This window comes from Brienomyrus brachyistius, chromosome 14 (genome assembly GCF_023856365.1).
Source record: "Brienomyrus brachyistius isolate T26 chromosome 14, BBRACH_0.4, whole genome shotgun sequence".
Lineage (NCBI taxonomy): Eukaryota > Metazoa > Chordata > Actinopteri > Osteoglossiformes > Mormyridae > Brienomyrus > Brienomyrus brachyistius.
This window is the reverse complement of record NC_064546.1, coordinates 2,844,483-2,864,444: the sequence shown is the minus strand read 5'-3', so window position 1 is coordinate 2,864,444 and position 19,962 is coordinate 2,844,483. Positions and strand designations below refer to the sequence as shown.

The following is a 19,962-nucleotide window of genomic DNA, read 5'->3' as shown; positions in this document are numbered from 1 at the left end:
GTGAGGCAACAGTGCTAACCACTGCACCTTTCTGATCTTATTTTTATTATAAATATACTAGCCACGTCACTCTGTATATTGGGTGAACCTGACATCCATAACCAGGGTTTTTAAACAACTGCATTCCTCCGTACGTTTTAATAGGTCATGTAAGCAGCTATATGATATTGCAATACAACGTACGTCCATCCATCCATTTTCCAAACCGCTTATCCTATTGGGTCGCGGGGGGTCCGGAGCCTATCCCGGAATCAATGGGCACGAGGCAGGGAACAACCCAGGATGGGGGGCCAGCCCATCGCAGGGCACACTCACACACCATTCACTCACACATGCACACCTATGGGCAATTCAGCAACTCCAATTAGCCTCAGCATGTTTTTGGACTGTGGGGGGAAACCGGAGTACCCGGAGGAAACCCCACGACGACACGGGGAGAACATGCAAACTCCGCACACATGTGACCCAGGCGGAGACTCGAACCCGGGTCCCAGAGGTGTGAGGCAACAGTGCTAACCACTGCACCTTTCTGATCTTATTTTTATTATAAATATACTAGCCACGTCACTCTGTATATTGGGTGAACCTGACATCCATAACCAGGGTTTTTAAACAACTGCATTCCTCCGTACGTTTTAATAGGTCATGTAAGCAGCTATATGATATTGCAATACAACGTACGTGTTTTATAATTTTCGTTTTCAACTGAATCTAGTATATCTTACCAGTCGGGATGAACTGGTCTGTCTTATTCCCCAGATTTAATAATACAGTACCGGCACGGTGAAAACACCATTTCTGATTCTTAGCACTTAATACCCTGGAACCGCTCACATTTTTTCAGAGTGACACAACTTTGCCCAAGGGAATTGGTCTGGATTACTCAGTAGATCTAATTATTTGAGTTTGAAATAGAAGAGTTATTGTACCAGCAGCTATGCAGTACTCAGAAGACCAGTTCAGCTGTCCAAAATTTCACTTGATTTCAGCTACTGCATTTCAGCCAAAATATCTACTCCGGCTTTAATTGGTAATGTCACTTTGAATGCTTCCATTGTTTATTCTTCAAAATTAAGCCGACATAATAATAAAACGTGATACAAAGACATATTATATGAGACATATAAACATGCAAATAAAGCATTATAACGGTTACATGGGCCTTTTAGGATTTTTTAAGAAAATCAAGTAAGCTTTGCATACTTGAATACTGCCAGCACCTAAGCCGCAGAGTGACTTGGGTCATCTGACCAGCGTTAGCCTATCAGATTGATGAAGCGCAGATGAACCGCTGCACGGTGTGTCGGGGTGTGTGTGCTAGCGAGCGCGCGTGCAGGACCGAGAGCGAGCTAGCGCGCGCGTGAGAGAGAGTGTGTGTCTGTCTGTGTGTGTGTGTGTGAAAATAGCAGACACAAGAGAGTGTCGGCAGGGGGACGAGGGAGGTCATTTCTCTGCGATGCCGAATAAAGCGAAAAAAGAGAAGGTGAGTTCTTGCCTTTTCTCTTAAACGCAGTTTAATATCTGAAGTGTTTATGGACATATGAGTCACGTTGCCGTCTGCGGTGTTAAAGTATAAAAGAATAACAGTAAAATCGGTGTCTCAGACTAATGAGGTATCTGAGTAGCACAAGTTAGGTGGGAGTCCCATAAGTTAACCAGTTTTGGTTATGTTACCCTGACTGGCAGCTGTCTGTCTTACTGTCTGACTGACGGTCAAGCCGCGTCCCTGCAGTGTAGGTGCGCTGTCTGTCATTAGTCAGATTGACTTATAAGTACATTACACAGCGAGAGGACGGTTAAATGCGGGGAAGCCGTATGCCTCATATATTCATCACTGTATTACATAAGTGGAGATATCAGATGTCTTGCTCGCTGTGTCTCATTTTGATAATAATGGTTTGTGGTGCGGGTTGCCTTTGACTTAACTTTCCGGGTTGTTATGCTGTTCTGTGTTATTGGAAGATGTCGGCATCTTATGAATACATTAACGTGAGGCACCCATTTGCTTCTGACTTCGACGTAACGCCCCAGTTCCCTCATTTTTCAGGAAACTCCAAAATCTGGAAAAACGGGCAAAGCTGCTGGCAAAGATGGACAAGAAAACTGCGAAAACGAGGTAAAGGAGGAGTGGAGTGGAGTGGATTTGCATGGCGCCGTTCACACGTGTCTCTGTGTTTGGTTTTCACACACTTTGAAGTGCTTTCGTGACACACCTGATAGTCTCCAGAAAACTTTTTCTACTTCAGTAGAATTTGTTTTAAAATGTTTCGCACAAGTTTTAGTATACATCGATTTTGAACGACAAGCCACATTTTAAGTAATTATTTTTGTTTCGGATCTCATTGTACGCGATGATTAGAGCCATTTAGGTATTTAGACTCAGCTGAATTTTTGACATGTAAGTCTTCTGACAATCAGCTGCAGTATAGTTTACGTCTGAGTTGTTAAGCACGACTTCCTGTCTTGCTGGTGTTTTACTAGGTACTTTCTTTTCCCACAGTATTTACTGGCTATGTATGCTTTATAAAAGTCATCTGAATTCTATCTGAATTCCATTTTTTCACTGCTTGTAATACTGGAAAGCATGTGGAGTCTTTCTCTCAAGGTATTGTTTTTTTTGTAGTGATAGTGTTTTTTTTCTCTACATGACCAAATAAATGGCATGCTTTGAGAGGATCATATCTTGTACCTTTCAACATGCACATATTCCCTGCATAACACAAATCAAGATGACTAACTTCACAGGCTCCTGAACCCCAGGAGAGCACTGAAAATGATTTATTGTATGTGCACCATGAGGGTCTATAGAAAGTGATGTGTGATGTTTTAATGGCAAGCAATATTTCTCATGCATTATTCACTCCTGTAACATGACCTTTATATCTGTACTTTAAAAGAATTGCTTTATTTTTGTCTGTGGTTACTGGAAGGGATGGGGATCCAGCCACCACCGAAGTCACAAAAAAACTTTCTTTGTGCTGTTCTGTATCAGCTTCAGGCACTGTGATTGTAGACCATAGGGCCAGAATCTCTGTCTCCTCCAAAGAACAAGCACTTAAGTAAATCCACAGGCTGTAGGTGACTGCTCCGTTTCCCCGGGGACGAAAATGGCTGCCGATATTAGGGTGGATTATGGAGTCGACATATTAAGTTTTCAAGTTGCTCACCCCTGCCGTGCTGCCTAATCTAGGTTGTCTGTTTGGTGCTTTGTGTTTTCTTTGTATCGTATGTGAGTGTGAGTTTTAAATCAAATTGCTGCTATAGCTTGAGGCTGACCACCCCTCCTTTTACAATGATGAACATTCACAAGAAAAAAGTTTCATGCTTCTACCAGAGTTGTTTTCTTAGCTCAGTGGGAATGGCCTTGGGCTGATCCAAGCTGAATTACCGCCCTTTGCACGCTCTGCTTTGTGCAACACGCATGTTCCAGAAAACTCAGAAGAATGTGGTTCAGCATATGAATCTATAACCTGTATGTATAATGGCAGATTTAGTTGGCACAAATGTCTTGGGATGTTTAGAAATTTGATATGGGCTGGAACCATGGTTTTCCACATGTCATTGCTGGTCCTTCTACATGGTTGTAAATGTCTTCGCTTATCCTTTCACTGGGGCCGTTCAAACTCGATCTTGCGTCATGAGACTTGTTGCAGTCAGGTTACCCTGCTTCTTTACTGTTTCTCTTTTGTTTCTGTACGGCACTTTAGCGGAACATTCATTGCGTGGGGGAGCGATTACAGCGAGTGGTGCCCCAGAAAGTGCTGCCTGCTGCAGTTTTGCTGCGTGTTCTAACCACCCACCAGGTCTGCCCACATCCCTCAGCTGATTTAATCAAGGTTATCAGTCTTGTATTGATGGAGGTGTAGAATTTACCATCACGTTGTCTCAAGATCTGAAGTCCACCAAGCCCAGTTGTCAATTAAAGTTTGTCTGAACTAAACCAACAGAGTCCAAGGGGAGAGTTTGGTTCTTCTTGTTGAAATTGATATGTACATCATAATAATACACGTCATCTACAGCAGTGTATTTAAATGATTGGATTGACTTAAACAACCTGGATGAAATAACACAACACTGCTGTCCTGGGTGGTGCAGGTCAAGTGTTAAATTGGAAGACTTCTTCCTCAATACAGCACCTTTAATTGGAAGAGATGTTGGAATAATAATGATTTCTTGGATATAGTTTAAAGTCCATTGTGATGTTGACTTCACAGAAAAAAATGAAAGCAGGCTTGCTAATGAGTCTTTCTTTGTCCGTGACCCTGCTTGTGAAGAGAGGAAAAGAGCTGTACAATAGATGCGGCTAATTTTAAAGAATGAGTTGGTTGGAACTGCTTCAGTAGAGCCTTTATTAGCACTTAAAGTGGAGTCGACTGCATTGTCAAGGCCTCGGTTGCTGAGCTCCCGTGGCTTGCCGTCCCTGAGGAGGATTCGGAACATGTTGTCAAAGTTGTCTGACTTAATTTCTATGGATTATCAAATGTATTGTGACCATTCCAGAGGTGTTTTGCTCAGACGCATTTCACTGCCAAAATCTGAGTCCGCTAGTTTCTGATTTAATGTGTATGCTGTTGGTTCAGTGCATGCTGTCAGAATGGAATTGTACTGTTAGAACAAATGGGAGCGATACTAGGTGTTTTGCTCAGTAATACGCTTATGTGCTGCGTAATGATGTTTAAGTCAGACGCACCGCATATACAACGGTGGTCCCATAAGATTACAATGCAGCTGAATACTTCCTATCAACTAGTGACATCATAGCTGTCGTAGCGTTGTAGCACAACACATTATTGACTCATTTGTGATGAGCTTGGTGTAAAGAAACCTATCGTGCTGGTAATTGTCTAAAGGTCTAACACACACAATTCAAAACATAATTTATTTGCCATTTGCACAAGTACAGCTACATTGGAATGCTTCTCTTTGCCTACCCCATCTTGCTCTCCATAGCTTGGGGATCACAGCACAGGTGCAGCTAACATGTAGCGCCTGTGGAGGTGGGTTTTACAGGCACAGAGCTACTTACTCATGTGCAGTACATAATACTTGATAGAGATGGTAAACAACTGTTACTGGTTTATTTATTTACTATACTGTACTTTTTATTGTTATTTAGCCTATAGTGTATAGTCTAGGTGTATAGTAGGTTCTACCATTTTGGTTTAATAAGTTCCCCTATGACCCTGCCTCGTGCCCATTGCTTCCGGGATAGGCTCCGGACCCCCCGCGACCCAGTAGGATAAGCGGTTTGGAAAATGGATGGATGGATGGAAGTTCCCCTATGATGTTTACCTAATGATGAAATCGCCTAATGATGCATTTGTCAGAAAGTATTCCAGTAGGTAAGCGATGCATAACCTTGTGTATACCATTAAAAGAAAAGAAACATCCAGGTTCTAATGGACTACACCCAGAAATGTGCAGGTTCTAAGCACAGGAGGGGACGTGGTATTTGACTCTTGAGTGGTGTAATCTACCTTCCCTTTGTAAATATCCGGCCATTTAAGCAAACACAGTGGTGTCTTTCCTTAAGTTAGGGCAAAACATTTGTGCAGCCTATTGACAGGGGAGTCTCTGCACCATGTTTCTGGGGGCAAACATGCCCTATTTGGCCATTCCAGAAGTAGCTGAAGAATGCAGCTTTTTTTTCTCCTTCTGGCTGGACTGATGTGGAAAGGGCTTGTTACAGCTATGGCATCCTGACATTACGGATCCTTTTTTGCCTATGTTAGATATGATCAATTAAGCTATAACAATCTGTTGTTTAAAATAAAATGATCTCTGTCCTCCACCACATTTTCAGCTGCCAACCCATTTCTCATTGATGTAGCTGTGACCTGGGGGTATGAGTTTACTAAACAAGGAGTTTATTCCATTCTTGTGTGCTGTGGTTTAAGTATTGTGTACTGTTTAATTATCTTTAATCACCTAAAGCCAGCAAAGGCTTCAGAGGCTTGCATGATTTCAAGATGTTCCTCTCTGAGATTTAGCACACCACATCAGCCTTTAGACTTATTCACGTGTCGAGTTAGACATATACTTCATTATTGTCCTCAGAGGTATACAGTGCACACATCGTTTGCCGTGCCCTTTCCCAAAGCTCCTAATTATGCACCGACTCACTGGTCACTGGTTGTGGAATTTACTCCCCGTGGGGAAAGTACTGATGCCAGAGAGCCAATTATGAGAGTTTGGTTGTTCATAGGGCTTTGTGGTGCAGGAATGAAATGTAATGGAGTCTGCCTTTGTTTTACCTGCTGTGGATTGAAGTGTCTTTAAAAGTCTGGTGGGATAAAAGGAGAGAGAACGCTGCATGGCAGTCAGGGCTCTTTAATCATTTTAAGTCATTTTCATCGTCTGCTGATCATTTGTCATTGTCTGCTGCCATTTTTAGGATTTTGATGGAGAAGTCTGGACCATTGCCCATTGTCATCCTGTGAGATCAGGGCACCCAGGCCAAAATAACATTTAAAAGATTAATGTTAAAGAGATCTTCATGTAAAGACATTTTTGTTTAAGGGTTCCGCAGGTTGCTTTGCATAAGTCATCAATCAGGGTTGGTCCTTCAGGAGAAGGCAGCAATGCTCCATTTGTCATTATTTTCCTTGAATCCTGTTGTGTTTCAAATGTTCAAAATAAAACAGGAAATGTAAAATGAATGGGCTTTGTGTTCTACCCAAACCGGCCAATCAAAAGATGTATCTATTGAGACAGCTAATCAAGAAGATCTATACCACTCTTAAGGAAATTAATGTTAAATAGTTTGGAACAAGTTTGCAATAGTCACTTTTTGTTGGGTTTATTTGTGTATTTGCTTCTTGTTTTTGCCCTTTTTTCATATATATTAATTACCAGAGCAATGTTTAGTCCTGGGGCGGCATGGTGGTGCAGTGGTTAGCACTGTCGCCTCACACCTCTGGGACCCGGGTTTGTGTCTCCGCCTGGGTCACATGTGTGCGGAGTTTGCATGTTCTCCCCGTGTCGTCGTGGGGTTTCCTCCGGGTACTCCGGTTTCCCCCCACAGTCCAAAAACATGCTGAGGCTAATTGGAGTTGCTAAATTGCCCGTAGGTGTGCATGTGTGAGTGACTGGTGTGTGAGTGTGCCCTGCGATGGGCTGGCCCCCCATCCTGGGTTGTTCCCTGCCTCGTGCCCATTGATTCCGGGATAGGCTCCGGACCCCCCGTGACCCAATAGGATAAGCGGTTTGGAAAATGGATGGATGGATGGATGTTTAGTCCTGTGTGCCTCACCTGAGGTGCCTGGCTATTTGTAGGCCGAGCACTCGGCTTAAAGTATGAGCAGCAGTGTCACTCAGTAGTCATTTCTATACTGAGAGCATCTTTCGGAGAGCATGAAATGCAATGACCACTCTGTTGGAAGTGCTTTTTGGTGTGCATGTGTAGCTCTGCGGGTTAAGGTTCCATACCTGTGACTGGAGGGTCATGGGGTCAAATCCTGTGGCCGGCAGGGTAATTAAATTGCTGTTAGACATTTGAGCACGGCCTTTAACTACAGCTGCTCCAGAGATGGTAGCTGACCCTGCTCTCTTATTCTCACTTGTGCATCACTTTGGTGTTGAATCAATAAAAGTGTTGTAAAAATTTCTATTTCTGGTGGAAGCTTAAAATCTCATCAGCAGCCGCAATTGAATGATCCTAACTAACAGCGTCACATGACCTGTCTTCTGCAGTCGACCCGGTTCGCTGAGGTGGACACATACTTGATGCCACACTCCACTTTACAATGGACATATAAGCGGAGGGCCTTCTTCCCCTGCTGTCCTCCTTAAGCGTCTTGTCTCCTCTTGGCACTTAACCACCCTGTGGAGGGGAAGCTTCCTAGCTGTGAAGGAGAAGAGTGCCATTTTTAACCCATTGGTAAATGTTGGAAAACTGGCTGCGCGTTTGCTGGCAGACAGTAGGTGTGCAGATTAATTCAACCTCCTAAGTTAGTGCGTGTGACTCTTCTTTTTTTATGCTCTGAAGTCCATCTTCCTTCCCTCTGTCGCCCACATTGTCATCCGCTTCATGTCTCAAGATACAAAGAGACCCATTCCTTTTCAGATTCCCCCTGTGGTTCTGTAAATGGAAATGAAAGATCATCCTTTTCAGGCAATGCAAGCCTGACCCCTAAACATTAACTGAATAAATACAGTATTGAGTGTGTGTGTGTGTGTCTAATATACAGTATCTCACAAAAGTGAGTACACCCCTCACATTTTTGTAAATATTTTATTATATCTTTTCAAGGGACAACGCTAAAGATATGAAACTTGGATAGAATGTAAAGTAATCAGTGTACAGCTTGTATAATGGTGTAAAGTTGATGTCCCCTCAAAATAACTCAACACACAGCCATTAATGTCTGAACTGCTGGCAACAAAAGTGAGTACACCCCTAAATGAAAATGCCCAAATTGTGCCCAATTAGCCCTTTTCCCTTCCCGTTGTCATGTCACTCGTTAGTGTTACAAGGTCTCAGGTGTCCTTGGGGAGCAGGTGTGTTAAATTTGGTGTTTACACACACTCACACGACATACCCATCACCTTGTCCTCTTCCCACCTTAACCAAGCCAGGTGTCAGCCCCAATAACAGACCCCCATCCCCCCCATCTTCTCCCAGGCTATTGGCAGAAAGAGCAGTGGGGGCAGCCCACCCCCTGCACAGCTGATGAAGGGGAAGCAAACCGGGCCACAGACGCCCATCAGGAAGGAGAAACGGCACAGCTCGTCCTGCTTCAGCTTGAGCAGCAACAGGGAGCTTCAGAAGCTGCCTGCCTTCAAAGGTAATCACTGGCTCTACCTTGGGAGTGGGGGGCATCTTGCTGTACTTTCTTTGATGGTCCATGCTCCCGGGGGTGTTGTTCTCTAACCCTACATTTGCAGAGGTACAGGTGTGATTTATCCTTAGGTAATAGTTTCAATAATGTCTGACTTTCTTGGACTCCGAAGCTAACAGCTTGATTTTATATGTTTATGCAGATGTGTTTAAATTTGTTCCTAAGTTATCTGAAGTTTCCAGCTGTTCAGAGGCTTATGCTCACATTGAACTACTTGGATAAAAGTCTTGAATGCAGTTTAAACTGTCCCATCTCTTTCCATTTAAAGCTGCATACCTTTTGTTGGGTTGGTGTATGCTTTTTTTAAACTTTTATTTAGTATTGCCTTTGCAAAATGGCTTTTTAAAATGTACATTAGCCTGAATAGCTCCCCATTTATTGTGATTATAATACTAACATCTGACCAGTGTTATAATGTTAGCCAAAAGATGTTCCTTCTGTGGTTTTTCCAAATAACATTGTGCTGCATCGAAGGATGCAGCCAGCTTTAAGGCTGAGTGAAGTACTGTGAACTGGATCTAGGATATATGCAGAACTCATGATAAGTATTACGCATCACATTAAAAGTGAATGAAAATGCAGTCGTCCAGCAGTATTGCAAAAGAGAACTTGTATATCACAATAGCACAAATGTAATGCCAATAAATTTTAAAAGAAGACATTTCAGGTTTGACAGACTCACCCAATAAAGCGAGGTTAGCTGATGATATGTGCCATTTAGCCTTTTGGGGTAGCCTAGTCTGTCTTTGTTATTATTTTGACTTAAATTATTTTGCTTAATTTACTTTCTGATGTTAAAATAATCGCTGTTAAAACTAAGGTTAGCCCCATTGCTTAGCTACGTCATTTTATATAATGTAGTGCAGGACCGACCCTGGGTGTTCGGACATACTTTGTGAAATATTGCTGAACCAACCCACCCACCCACCCACCCACCCACCCACCAGAGCAGCACATTTTTGTGAATTCATTTTTTTTAAACATTTCAGAAGCAAGGGGTATCTGGCTGCTAATGAGCTAGCTAGCATCTGTTTCACAAGAAGAGTAGTGAAATATTAAAACTAGTGTAAATAACTGTAATGTCATGGAATGCAAGCAGAGGTGTCACCTGTAGGGTGGGCCAGCCCTGATATGGTACATAGTAACCATATAATATATACAATATCTTATTGTGTATTTTGAGTAGGGCTGAACGATCTTGGAAAAAAATTCATACTGTGATATTTTAAGTTTTTGAAATATTTGGGAGTTGAAAGCGGGGTGGCATGGTGGTGCAGTGGTTAGCACTGTTGCCTCACACCTCTGGGACCCGGGTTCGAGTCTCCGCCTGGGTTACGTGTGTGTGGAGTTTGCATGTTCTCCCCATGTCGTCGTGGGGTTTCCTCCGGGTACTCCGGTTTCCCCCCACAGTCCAAAAACATGCTGAGGCTAATTGTAGTTGCTAAATTGCCCATAGGTGTGCATGTGTGAGTGAATGGTGAGTGAGTGTGCCCTGCGATGGGCTGGCCCCCCATCCTGGGTTGTTCCCTGCCTCGGGCCCATTGCTTCGGGGATAGGCTCCGGACCCCCCGCGACCCAGTCGGATAAGCGGTTTGGAAAATGGATGGATGGATGGGAGTTGAAAGCTATTTATATAGACAAATAAAACTTATTATCTAACAATAAAGTCTGTCAGATAAGCTGGTGGTGAGTGAGTTATGCTGAAAGACAGAAAGCAGTGCTGACATATCGCTTGGTTTTGCTCAATATCATCTCCATGGAATACAAATTTTTTCCACAGAGAAGATGAATGTGTTTTCATGACCAGTTCTTGTTTTCACCTCTTCTCTCATTTTTGTTTAATTTCTCAGAAATGCCACACGGTCTATGAGTGAGTCCAACAGCAAGGATGAGTGGTTATTATTGAGAGCGCATGCCGAGTTCATGCAAAAGCAGCGGCAGTCAACTTTAGATATTTTTTAATATATTGTTGAAAAGGAACTATCATTAAATTGCAAAACCGACAATTTAAACAATGAAGTTGTATATAATATATTAAGGTCTGTGAGAATACTGTATTTAAAGTGTGAGGGATTTTTCCTGTTTTGTTTGAGTCTGACCTTCCTTCATTTGAGAGTTCTGACTTTGTATTAAAATTTTATAGCTCCGGTGGTTCCTAACAACTAGCCTGTTTGATGTTCAGTGGCCTGCTGCATAATTTATAGGAGAAGCACTGATAAGCAAAGTTTGTGTCTTATCTCATGGAAGCGTGTATATCCGGCCTTATCCTTTTCGAGAAATAAATAAATGAAATTCCAGGAGCCGTCATATTTGAAAGGGGTTTTTTCTTATGTTGTAGCAAAGTTGAAAGGTAGGCTTATCACTAGGTCTGTCATTCTAGCATGTTTTAGCCTTCTGAGCCGTGACGTTTCTTGAAAGTTCCAGTTGATTCTGTGATGTGACTCACCCTGTTGGCTGGGACCAACGATTTGCCATAAGCAGCAGATCCAAAAAAATCCACTGCAAAACTTTGTATTTATTTTTTTACCCTGCTAGACTTAGGTGTCTCCCGTGATTTAAAATTATGTTCTGAAAAGTTTTTCAGGATAATATGTAGTGTTTTGGTTAACCTGCATTCTCTGTGCTTAATATGCCTCTGTTCTGTCAAAGTGGGGTAGGCAACGATGTCATGCATCTCTTTCAGATCCAGTGTTTCCATTTATTTAGGTTTATGACCATATTGCTTCCCCCTCTTACAGCAGAAAGATGTATTGCTCTGCTCCTTGGTAGAGCCGCTGACACAATCGTCATGCTGCTGGTGTCCAATAACAAAATGTGCCCAACGTTTAGCTAGCCTTATTATTCTGCAAAGACTTTTACAGGGTTAGAGGGTGCCAGTTTGGCTGATATTGGGAATACTGGAGAAGTGATACTGGGGAGCAAAACTCATTAGGTTTTTTATTTGTTATTGCTACAGACAAGGATATTATGGCTCGTTTTCTTTGGGTAATCTTGCTTTTAGGTATATCTTGAGGTTTTTATCTTTAGATTGATCAGGTTCTTTGCCTGTCCTGGTTTCTGTAAACACAGAGGGCTTGACCATACAAACACAGGCCCAGATGAGCCGGCTGGTCCTTGTGGTCCCACGTTTACATCACTAAGTAATATTGGTGATGAATAATGCCAGCATCCCCCAGTGAATGAATCCAGGCAGAGCTCAATAATAAGACTTTGCTGTTGCAGATTGCCCAGTTGGAGAGAATGACCCCAGCACAAGGCATAGTGCTGTGTGGTTAATTTAATACAATCATTATTGGTACCCCATGCTTTTTTAAGTTATTGTAGGCTAACAGTAACATAATACTGCCCTTTAATGAGCACGGCTGTCACCTGGAGAAACGGGTTGTTCGTGTCCCTTTAAGACTGGAAATGAAACATGACCATGGTGCAAATTTCCAGTTTGGCTACTGGCTCACTGTTGTCACTCCATGTTTTTATTCTTTATAAACGGTTTTTGTAATCCCGCTCGGCAAGTGTTGAAAATCCAGGTTTTGATAGGGTTAGACTTTAATAAAAAACCATCTAGCCATGATTCTCAGATTTTGCAATAGATCAACATTTCAACAAAAAAGAAAACTGTGTAGGAAAAACATTAATAACTTCAGGGCACTGAAGTGAAATGATCTGTGAGCTGAAACTAATTCTTTATGTACCGTGTGTCAATGATATTATGCAGTAAGATAATTCCCTAAATTAACTGTGTTCTCTAACCTTTTTATTTTTTGCTGTAACCCTAATTCTTGTATTTAGGTTATCTGAATAGTCAGAATCCTGGACCCTAAAATGTATTGATTATTCAGTTTGTCTCTTAGCTGACTTGATGGACATGATCTGGCTGGTAGAAGTAACTTAGTTAGCCATAGATCTCTAACAAAACAAAATATCCTGGTTCTAGGATGACATTCTGTAGAGAAGATGGTTTCCATTTCGCCTGAGTTATTTGTCGCTGGGGTTACCATGCATCAATGTTTAATGATATCCACTCAAGAGCGGATATCTGGGCTAAGTGGCGACCTGCGAACTTTTTCCAAAACAAGCCACGCCTCTCTCTCCTGTAGGAACCATTTTTTTTCTCGTTCATTTGAGCAAAGCTGTCCTGTCACCAGCCCATCTTGCGGTGGGTTTTTTTGGCAGTGGCCAAGGCCCTGCTGAGCGTGTCAGAACAGGACCAGTCACATGCACGAGCGGTACAAGTCAGCCCCCAGCCTGGCAGCTTTTACGGGCCGTGGCACGGTCGCACAGCTTGCAGACAGCAGTCTGGACGATGTGCTGTGGGAGCTGGGAGGAATTTTTGTATGCTGCTTGAAATGTTCCATGCATGTCGACAGGGTACACCCCCAGTGAAGCATTCCCACCTCTGCAGGCATTCCTAACTGTCTCCTGGCCCCAGTAACATTCTGCCCTCTTCCTGATAAACACAGTCATGATTAAGGGTGGCCAGCAGTCAGTTCATTTCAAAGGTTTCCCCAAGCCTCAAACTGAGCTCTGAAAACTCCTCGTGTTAACTATGACAAAAAGTCCCTCCTCGGCCTCTGTGTCAACTTTGCTTTGCCTGTTCTTTGTCCTCAGAGGTGATACAGTATCGATAATCCCATCTGCCTGCTTTGGGAGACCAGGTATAAATCGCAGTGTTGTGGTGTGACTCATCTCCTCCAGTGCTCTGACGCCCAGTGCACGTCCGGTGAAAGAAATGCATGATTGCATAAGCGCTGGAGGAGCTGCGTGGGGGGTGGGGGGCTCCACGAATGTCGTTTGTGTAAATAGAGTTGGCAGATGAATTGTGCTTATGAGCCCCTATATTTAGGGGTAATCCCAAGATAGTCTTTTAATGCTGGGTCATTGATGTAGAGCTGATAAGTGGACCAACCTTTATATTAAAAATAAGTGTTATTGGAGGCAGAGATGCTTGTCATTTATCACCATGCAATGGTGCTAACAGATAATCTGAATTTAGCACTTGATTTTTTTGATTCCCCCTTCTGTGTAATGAAATTGTGTGTGTGTGAGATGTATGATATGTATTTTTTTTTATTTGGCTCTCTTGTGGGAAAAGAGTGATCTCATGCCTTACGTAATCAAACGGGGTAACCCTTTTGCTGCTGTGCGTTATCTGCTGGTTGGGTGAAGAGCTGCACCAGGGCTCTCTCACAGGGGTGAGTGTGTGTGTGTGTGTGTGTGTGTGTGTTTGTGTGTGTGTGGTGTGTGTATAAATGGGGGAGGTCAGATATGCATTACATTATGGGGACCATTTTTTCAGCCCCCAGAAGGAGAAATTCAGTTTTATAAAAATCTGTGAATGCAATTAAAAAACTGAAAATGCCAAAAGTCTTTTATATGTTGTTTAGTTACTTATGGTTAAAGTTAGGGCTGGGTAGGGGTTAAGGCTTTCATTGTTGGGATTAGGGGTTTGCCCATAGAAATGAATAGACAGTCCCTACATAGATAAGAAAACAAGTGTGTGTGTGTGTGTGTGTGTGTGTGTGTGTGTGTGTGTGTGTGTGTGTGTGTGTGTGTGTGTGTGTGTGTGTGTGTGCGCGCGCGCGCGCGCGTGCGTGTGTACTTGTTTTCTACTTGTCCATTTCTAGTACTCACCTAGTGCTTGCATTTAGTGTTAAACCAGTCCTGGCTAAACTTAGGATCTAGTGAGAGAGATCAGTGCCTGTGGCAGCATTAATCAGGGATCAGGCTGCCTTAAGCTTTTTATTTATTTTTTTGCAGCTATTTCTGCTGGTAGATGTTTTTCTGGAGAGCTTCAGGTTAAGCACCATGCTTATCAGGGAAACAAACCTCCAGGTTATGAATCCATGTTCTTAGGACCCAGATTAAACAGTTGGTTTTTGTTTCCTTTAAATCCTTGAGGCAAATTTAACATCTTTGCAAACTGTTCCCTCTCACAGCTCCTGTTTGTCCTTGCTTTAAACCTGTAAGCCTCCGTCCCAGACTATTAATAGGCCTATCCCTGGAAAGAATTGATTGGTTTAAATTTGCCCTCAATATTCACACTGGTCCAAACCGTGTTCCTAAAGTGGTTTCTGTTGGTGATCGACTAGTGACAGGTGTGTGCATGTGTGTGCCATAAGGATAGGCATACCCTACATGTGCGGGTGGGTATGTGTGTGCGTGTTATACACACATGTCTTTGGAGAACTAATGTTTAGTTGTCTGTATGTCACTGTCTCATTCGTAATGGTAAGAAAGAGCCATGCTTATATATTGAAGTCAAAATATCTTGGAGGGAGTGTGGAGTAGCGGGAGTGGGGGGGGGGGCATCAACCGTTAAAACCCAACAGCTGTACAACTGGGTCAGTGTTGGATGTAAAACAGAGATTGATAAAAAACAGTTTTGTCCTTGATCGCTCAGCTTTCCTCTTTAATAAATAAAGCGACTGAGAGTGAGTTTTCAGCTCTCGTGGCAAGACAGCGTTTTGTAGAACCTGTTTTTAATGAGCCGCAAAGCCTTTCGCAAGCTTCTTGTGGGGTGGCTTTTTTTCCTCCATGGTGGAGATTTACTCCGAAAAGCACCCCTGACATCTTTCTGCTGAATGACCGTTTTGTTCCCCCACCTTGGAGAAGGAGGGGAGGGCGAGAAAGATCGGCCCAAAGACATGGATGAGCTGGTACTCAATGAAGGCTGGCTCAGCCACTGGGCATCCAGAGGATCGCGGGGGCGTGCTCCAGGCCTGTGCTCCCTGCGGGGGTGAACAGATACTGTACCTTCTCATGTGCCTTCTCATGCTGTACTGCACGTAAGCCTTTCTGGGCTGAGCAAGTACTTCATGGGGAATCCTAGGTAGCTGTTATCACTCGTTTACATCAGAGGGGAAAAAAATCACGGCTTCGAGAAGCAGAGTAGGTGGTTTGTGGACTGCGATGGACTGTCATATGTATATAACTGTGATGGACAGCTGGATACCAGCTGCCAAAATGGAATTTCTATTGCCTTATCTCATTGGACGGTTTTGAGAAGTAAAACTGTGAAGTGAAAAAAGATATATAAATATTTGCCTGTATTTCTTTCTGAAAATGAATGCCATTTAAAGGCCCACTTGCAGCTAGAACGTTAATTGGTTGCAAGTAAGGTCATGTTGAGTCAGTCTGCTGATTGTTCTACCACAAAGTTAGCCCAGTTGTACAGCTCCGGTCATTCTGACGCTTAGCTGCTCCTTTTAACCACAACAAGTTAGTGCATTATTTACAGAAGCGGACATTTAAGGTCCATAATGTAAACCAGTCCAAACCAGGATTTTGTTTCATCCAACCAGTTGAGCATAAAGAGTCACAGTCATAGAGTACTCAACTGGTTGATTGAAACAAAATCCTGGTTTGGACTTTTACTTTCTGGACCTGAAATATCTGCCTATGATTATTTATCTTGTGTGAGTTTATTGGTTTTGAATGGTGGTCCTTGTATGTAAATTGCTGATGAGGGCTTTTCTCAAACCTCAAGTCCCTGAGCTCTAGGCCAGTGTAAAATTTCATGGGGCGGGGCAGGGCAGTTTGGCTGAAAATTGGTAAAATCTAAATCTCTGTACAGATGCAGCAATCATAGTCAATTAAATGCTGTCTGTTCATTTAATTTTTTACTGAAATCTGTTGCTTGGATTAGTTTTGTGAAAATCTTCTGTGAAATTATATTCTAAAATTCCTTCCTGAATGTAGTGTTTGTGAGATTTGATTGCTCTGAAAAACCGGAGGGTGATGTGATCTTTCAATGGCCCTACTTCATGTTTCAGGGACGAAGATTCATGATGCTTTCTGAAACAAATAAAATATAATCAAACTATGTTTAGCATTTTTGTGTATAAGGAAGTTAGTTGCTGGTGTGTAAAGGTCAGCTTGGTGTGGCGTTTAAGAATAATGGGCACTGAGATCCCTTGAATCTTTTTTTTGCAGCTTAGACTGGGTTAAAATTTGCTCTTTTTCTTAATCCCTCAAGAAAGGTGAGAAAACGTCTCGCTCCCTCTCCTCTCCTCTCCCCAGCTATTTTGGTCCTCCCCTTGTCTTCGTGCGTCAGTTTGTCTGGGGAGTTCTGTAGGATCTGCTTCAGTAAGTGTGAGGCAGTCTGACCGAGGAGAGGGGGAGGGTCGTTTCGCCCATCAGATCTTCAGTTTTTGTTTCAGAGCTCTTACTTTAGCTGCTGAACATGGACAGGATTTGGCCATTTCTCTAAAAATCACCATTGCATCAAAGCGATTCTTATTTCATTTCTCCATATTACTAGGTTTTTTGGCCAGCCTTTCTGGTTTACAGGTGTGGGCATGGGCATGGTAAAATTCCAGCATGTCCTTCCATCCCTTCGTCTTCTAAACCAGAGTACATGGAAGAAACTCACTTTGTCCATAAAGAGTGGGGTATCTACCAAGTATTTAGTTGGAGTTAGTCTTTAACTTGTCAGCTACCTTATGTAAATTGTTTGTGAAATAGCTCCGTATTTAATATTCAGGCCATCACTCTGTCAGTGATATTATATACGGAAAGGATTCTGTAGCACAAAGTTGCTCATAATATCCTATATTTGGTAAAATGTTTATTGTAAAAACTACAGGAAATCCAAAATAATGAATCTGCTAATGAAACGTAAAGATTTTTAGTCTTCTCTGTCTGTCAGTCTGTCTGCTTTTAAGCTGCGTCTACACTCTGACCCAGCAATGAGTTGGTATTTTTTGCACATGTACTGCCATCTATTGGCTAAAGGCTGAACTCATTTGGAATTCATTTTCTCATTTGGAAACAGAGATCAGCCGATTGAGTGCATCAGTTTGAGTGGGATTGACCGCTACTTGGTGCTTTGTGGGAACGTAAGTCTTAGTGCTGTGTTCTGAGCTGTCTTTTCTCTAGTCTTTTGAATAATAACAAACCATTTTCCTTTAAACCAAATGCAATAAATGGAATATTTTGCTTGTATCAATATCCTCAATGATGTTTGGTTTTGTACCTTGTTCAGTTCCCATCCTAACCTGGTCAGGATTTCCTACATAAGTCAAAAAAGATCAAATAACAAAAAACACCAATAGGGGAGAAAAGAAGTTCGCTTTGTCCTGCTTTTTTTGCTAAAGGTCCCAATGGCAAAAAAAAAAAAACAAAAAGCCTTTGCAGGATGAGACCCCAAAGGAGCAGCGTGTGACACTGCAGTTACTCACTTGTAGTGGTGCTAAGGGTTGCTGGGCCTGAAGGCCTGTCTGTATCTTCAAGCAGATGACTGTTTAAAATCTATGCTTCCAAGATGGAGCAGTCTTGTGGTGGGTTCAGAGTAGCATTAGGAATCTGGAACAATCAAAGGGACTTTTTCTTTATCTAGAACTGATCCTTTCTAAAATACTTGGAACTATTCAATTAATTATTCATCCGTACATCTAACAAACTCTTATCTTCATCATGACCACTGATGGGGTTGGAGCCTATTGTAGTTAGCACAGGACATAAAGCTGGGCAGTTGATGTTGTTGTAAGAAACATTCATGTAACATTAGGTCTGTTAACCTGATGTCCTTTGGCTGGGGCTGGAGCGCATTGTGCAGCACCTTGACTTTTGCTTTGCAGTCTGGGTTTTGCAGTTTCATGATGGGGACAGCTGAGGTCCTTATGACGATGAAACAGCAGTGAGTGTTTCTCCCCCCACAATGCAGGGTCCATCACCATAGCAACCACCTTGCTGACGCTTCTCTGTGGTTACCATGAATATGGAATGTAATGACACTCGCAGGAAGCCACTCTGGCCCCCCGGTCACAGGCGAGAGAGAGGCCTCCATGCGACAAATCAATCTAGCTTTCTCATCTTTCAGGCGGATACGCCAGAATTATCCAGTGAATTATTTAAGGTATCCCATCTGCATCCAAATGGCACCCATTTCCACCGACCTCTGGTGCACGTGGACTTGCATTGCAGGTGATTGATAATGAAAGGTTGCAAATGGGAAGTCACACTAACACCCTTGACTTCCAGTTTTTACTCAGGTCTGAATCGGAGTTGTTGATGTTGTTGCTGTTGTGCGTATACACGCACGCACACACACACACACACACACACACACACACACACACACGTGTGTTAGGCTCTCCTGGGCTGTTTATGGTTTACCATTAAGCTTTGTCAAAGTTCTCTTCTCTGAGCCAAAAGCAAAAACACCAACATAAACCACATGTACATTTGTAGTACTCTGTTGATGGTATTTAAATCAGTCTTGTAATATTTGCACAAAAATCACACCGTGGGCAGACATCTCAGATGGCCCAGGTATACAGTAATGACTTGTTGGCTGTGTCAGCTGTTACCCTTATTTCCTGATTCGGCACGTCATTCACCGCCCCGAGGGTTCTGTCTAGCTTCCTCCAGTTGGACCATCTCTCTGTCAGTCATTTCAGCTCTTCATTTGGTCTTGAGAACAGCCTCTGCTGTTCTGCTGTAATGTGGATTTAATGCAGGAGAGGCCTGTTAGGGAGTCATGGTGCACCCATAGGGTGAAGGGGTGGAGAGTGGCGCTGCCTTGCATGAGCATGTTGCCGCATCTGAGGCCAGCTGTGGTTCACAGCAGGTCGCAGTTAGCAGCATGCCGCCGTCACATCAAGCCCCAGCTTCCTGTCCCACGTATAGCTTGCACCACAGTTTCTGTCAAAGAAAAGAAAAAAAAAAAAACTGTGGTAAATACACGCTCCAAAATAAAGAGGACAGAGAAATGCTGCTAAAATTAAGGGCTGCCCTGGGAAAATTTGAGCTGAACTTAGAAATTTACCATATCTAAACAAACAGCTCACTGAATAAGTGATGTGTGTCACTGATGAGGCAGTGGCTATCAGGGGATGTGTGGCCTTCCTGTGCCCTCCAGCACCATAGGGTGGTGCCACTGAGTACATCTGTTTGAGGTGTCTGTCTTAGCTGCCTGGTTTCTTTTTGTTTTCTATTCGTTTGTTTTTGTTGTGTCTTTGCTGCGGTGCCTGAAGAGCTGAAGAGTGCAAGGCGTACGGCTGGGGCATACCGTAGACAGGATGCCTGTCCATCACAGGCCAAATACACAAACACGTTTGTATTCCTATCTTTGTGAGGACCGTCCATTCATTCCTATGGGCAAAACTCTAATCCCAACAAT

The 19,962-nt window shown here is 42.9% G+C and overlaps 1 protein-coding gene across 2 annotated transcripts in view; it reads left to right on the top strand.

Annotated features, from left to right (window-relative positions):
* Nucleotides 1–1,309: 1,309 nt before the first annotated feature.
* Nucleotides 1,310–19,962, top strand: part of ppp2r5ca (protein phosphatase 2, regulatory subunit B', gamma a) — a 46,403-nt gene continuing 27,750 nt past the window's right edge. The window contains exons 1-3 of one of the 2 annotated variants that reach the window (XM_048973992.1): nucleotides 1,310–1,483; nucleotides 2,048–2,116; nucleotides 8,624–8,786. In XM_048973992.1, the coding sequence (XP_048829949.1) occupies nucleotides 1,457–1,483; nucleotides 2,048–2,116; nucleotides 8,624–8,786 (259 nt within the window). In that variant the 5' untranslated portion in view covers nucleotides 1,310–1,456. The remainder of the gene's footprint in view (nucleotides 1,484–2,047; nucleotides 2,117–8,623; nucleotides 8,787–19,962) is intronic. The other variant, XM_048973993.1, reaches the window with a different exon arrangement.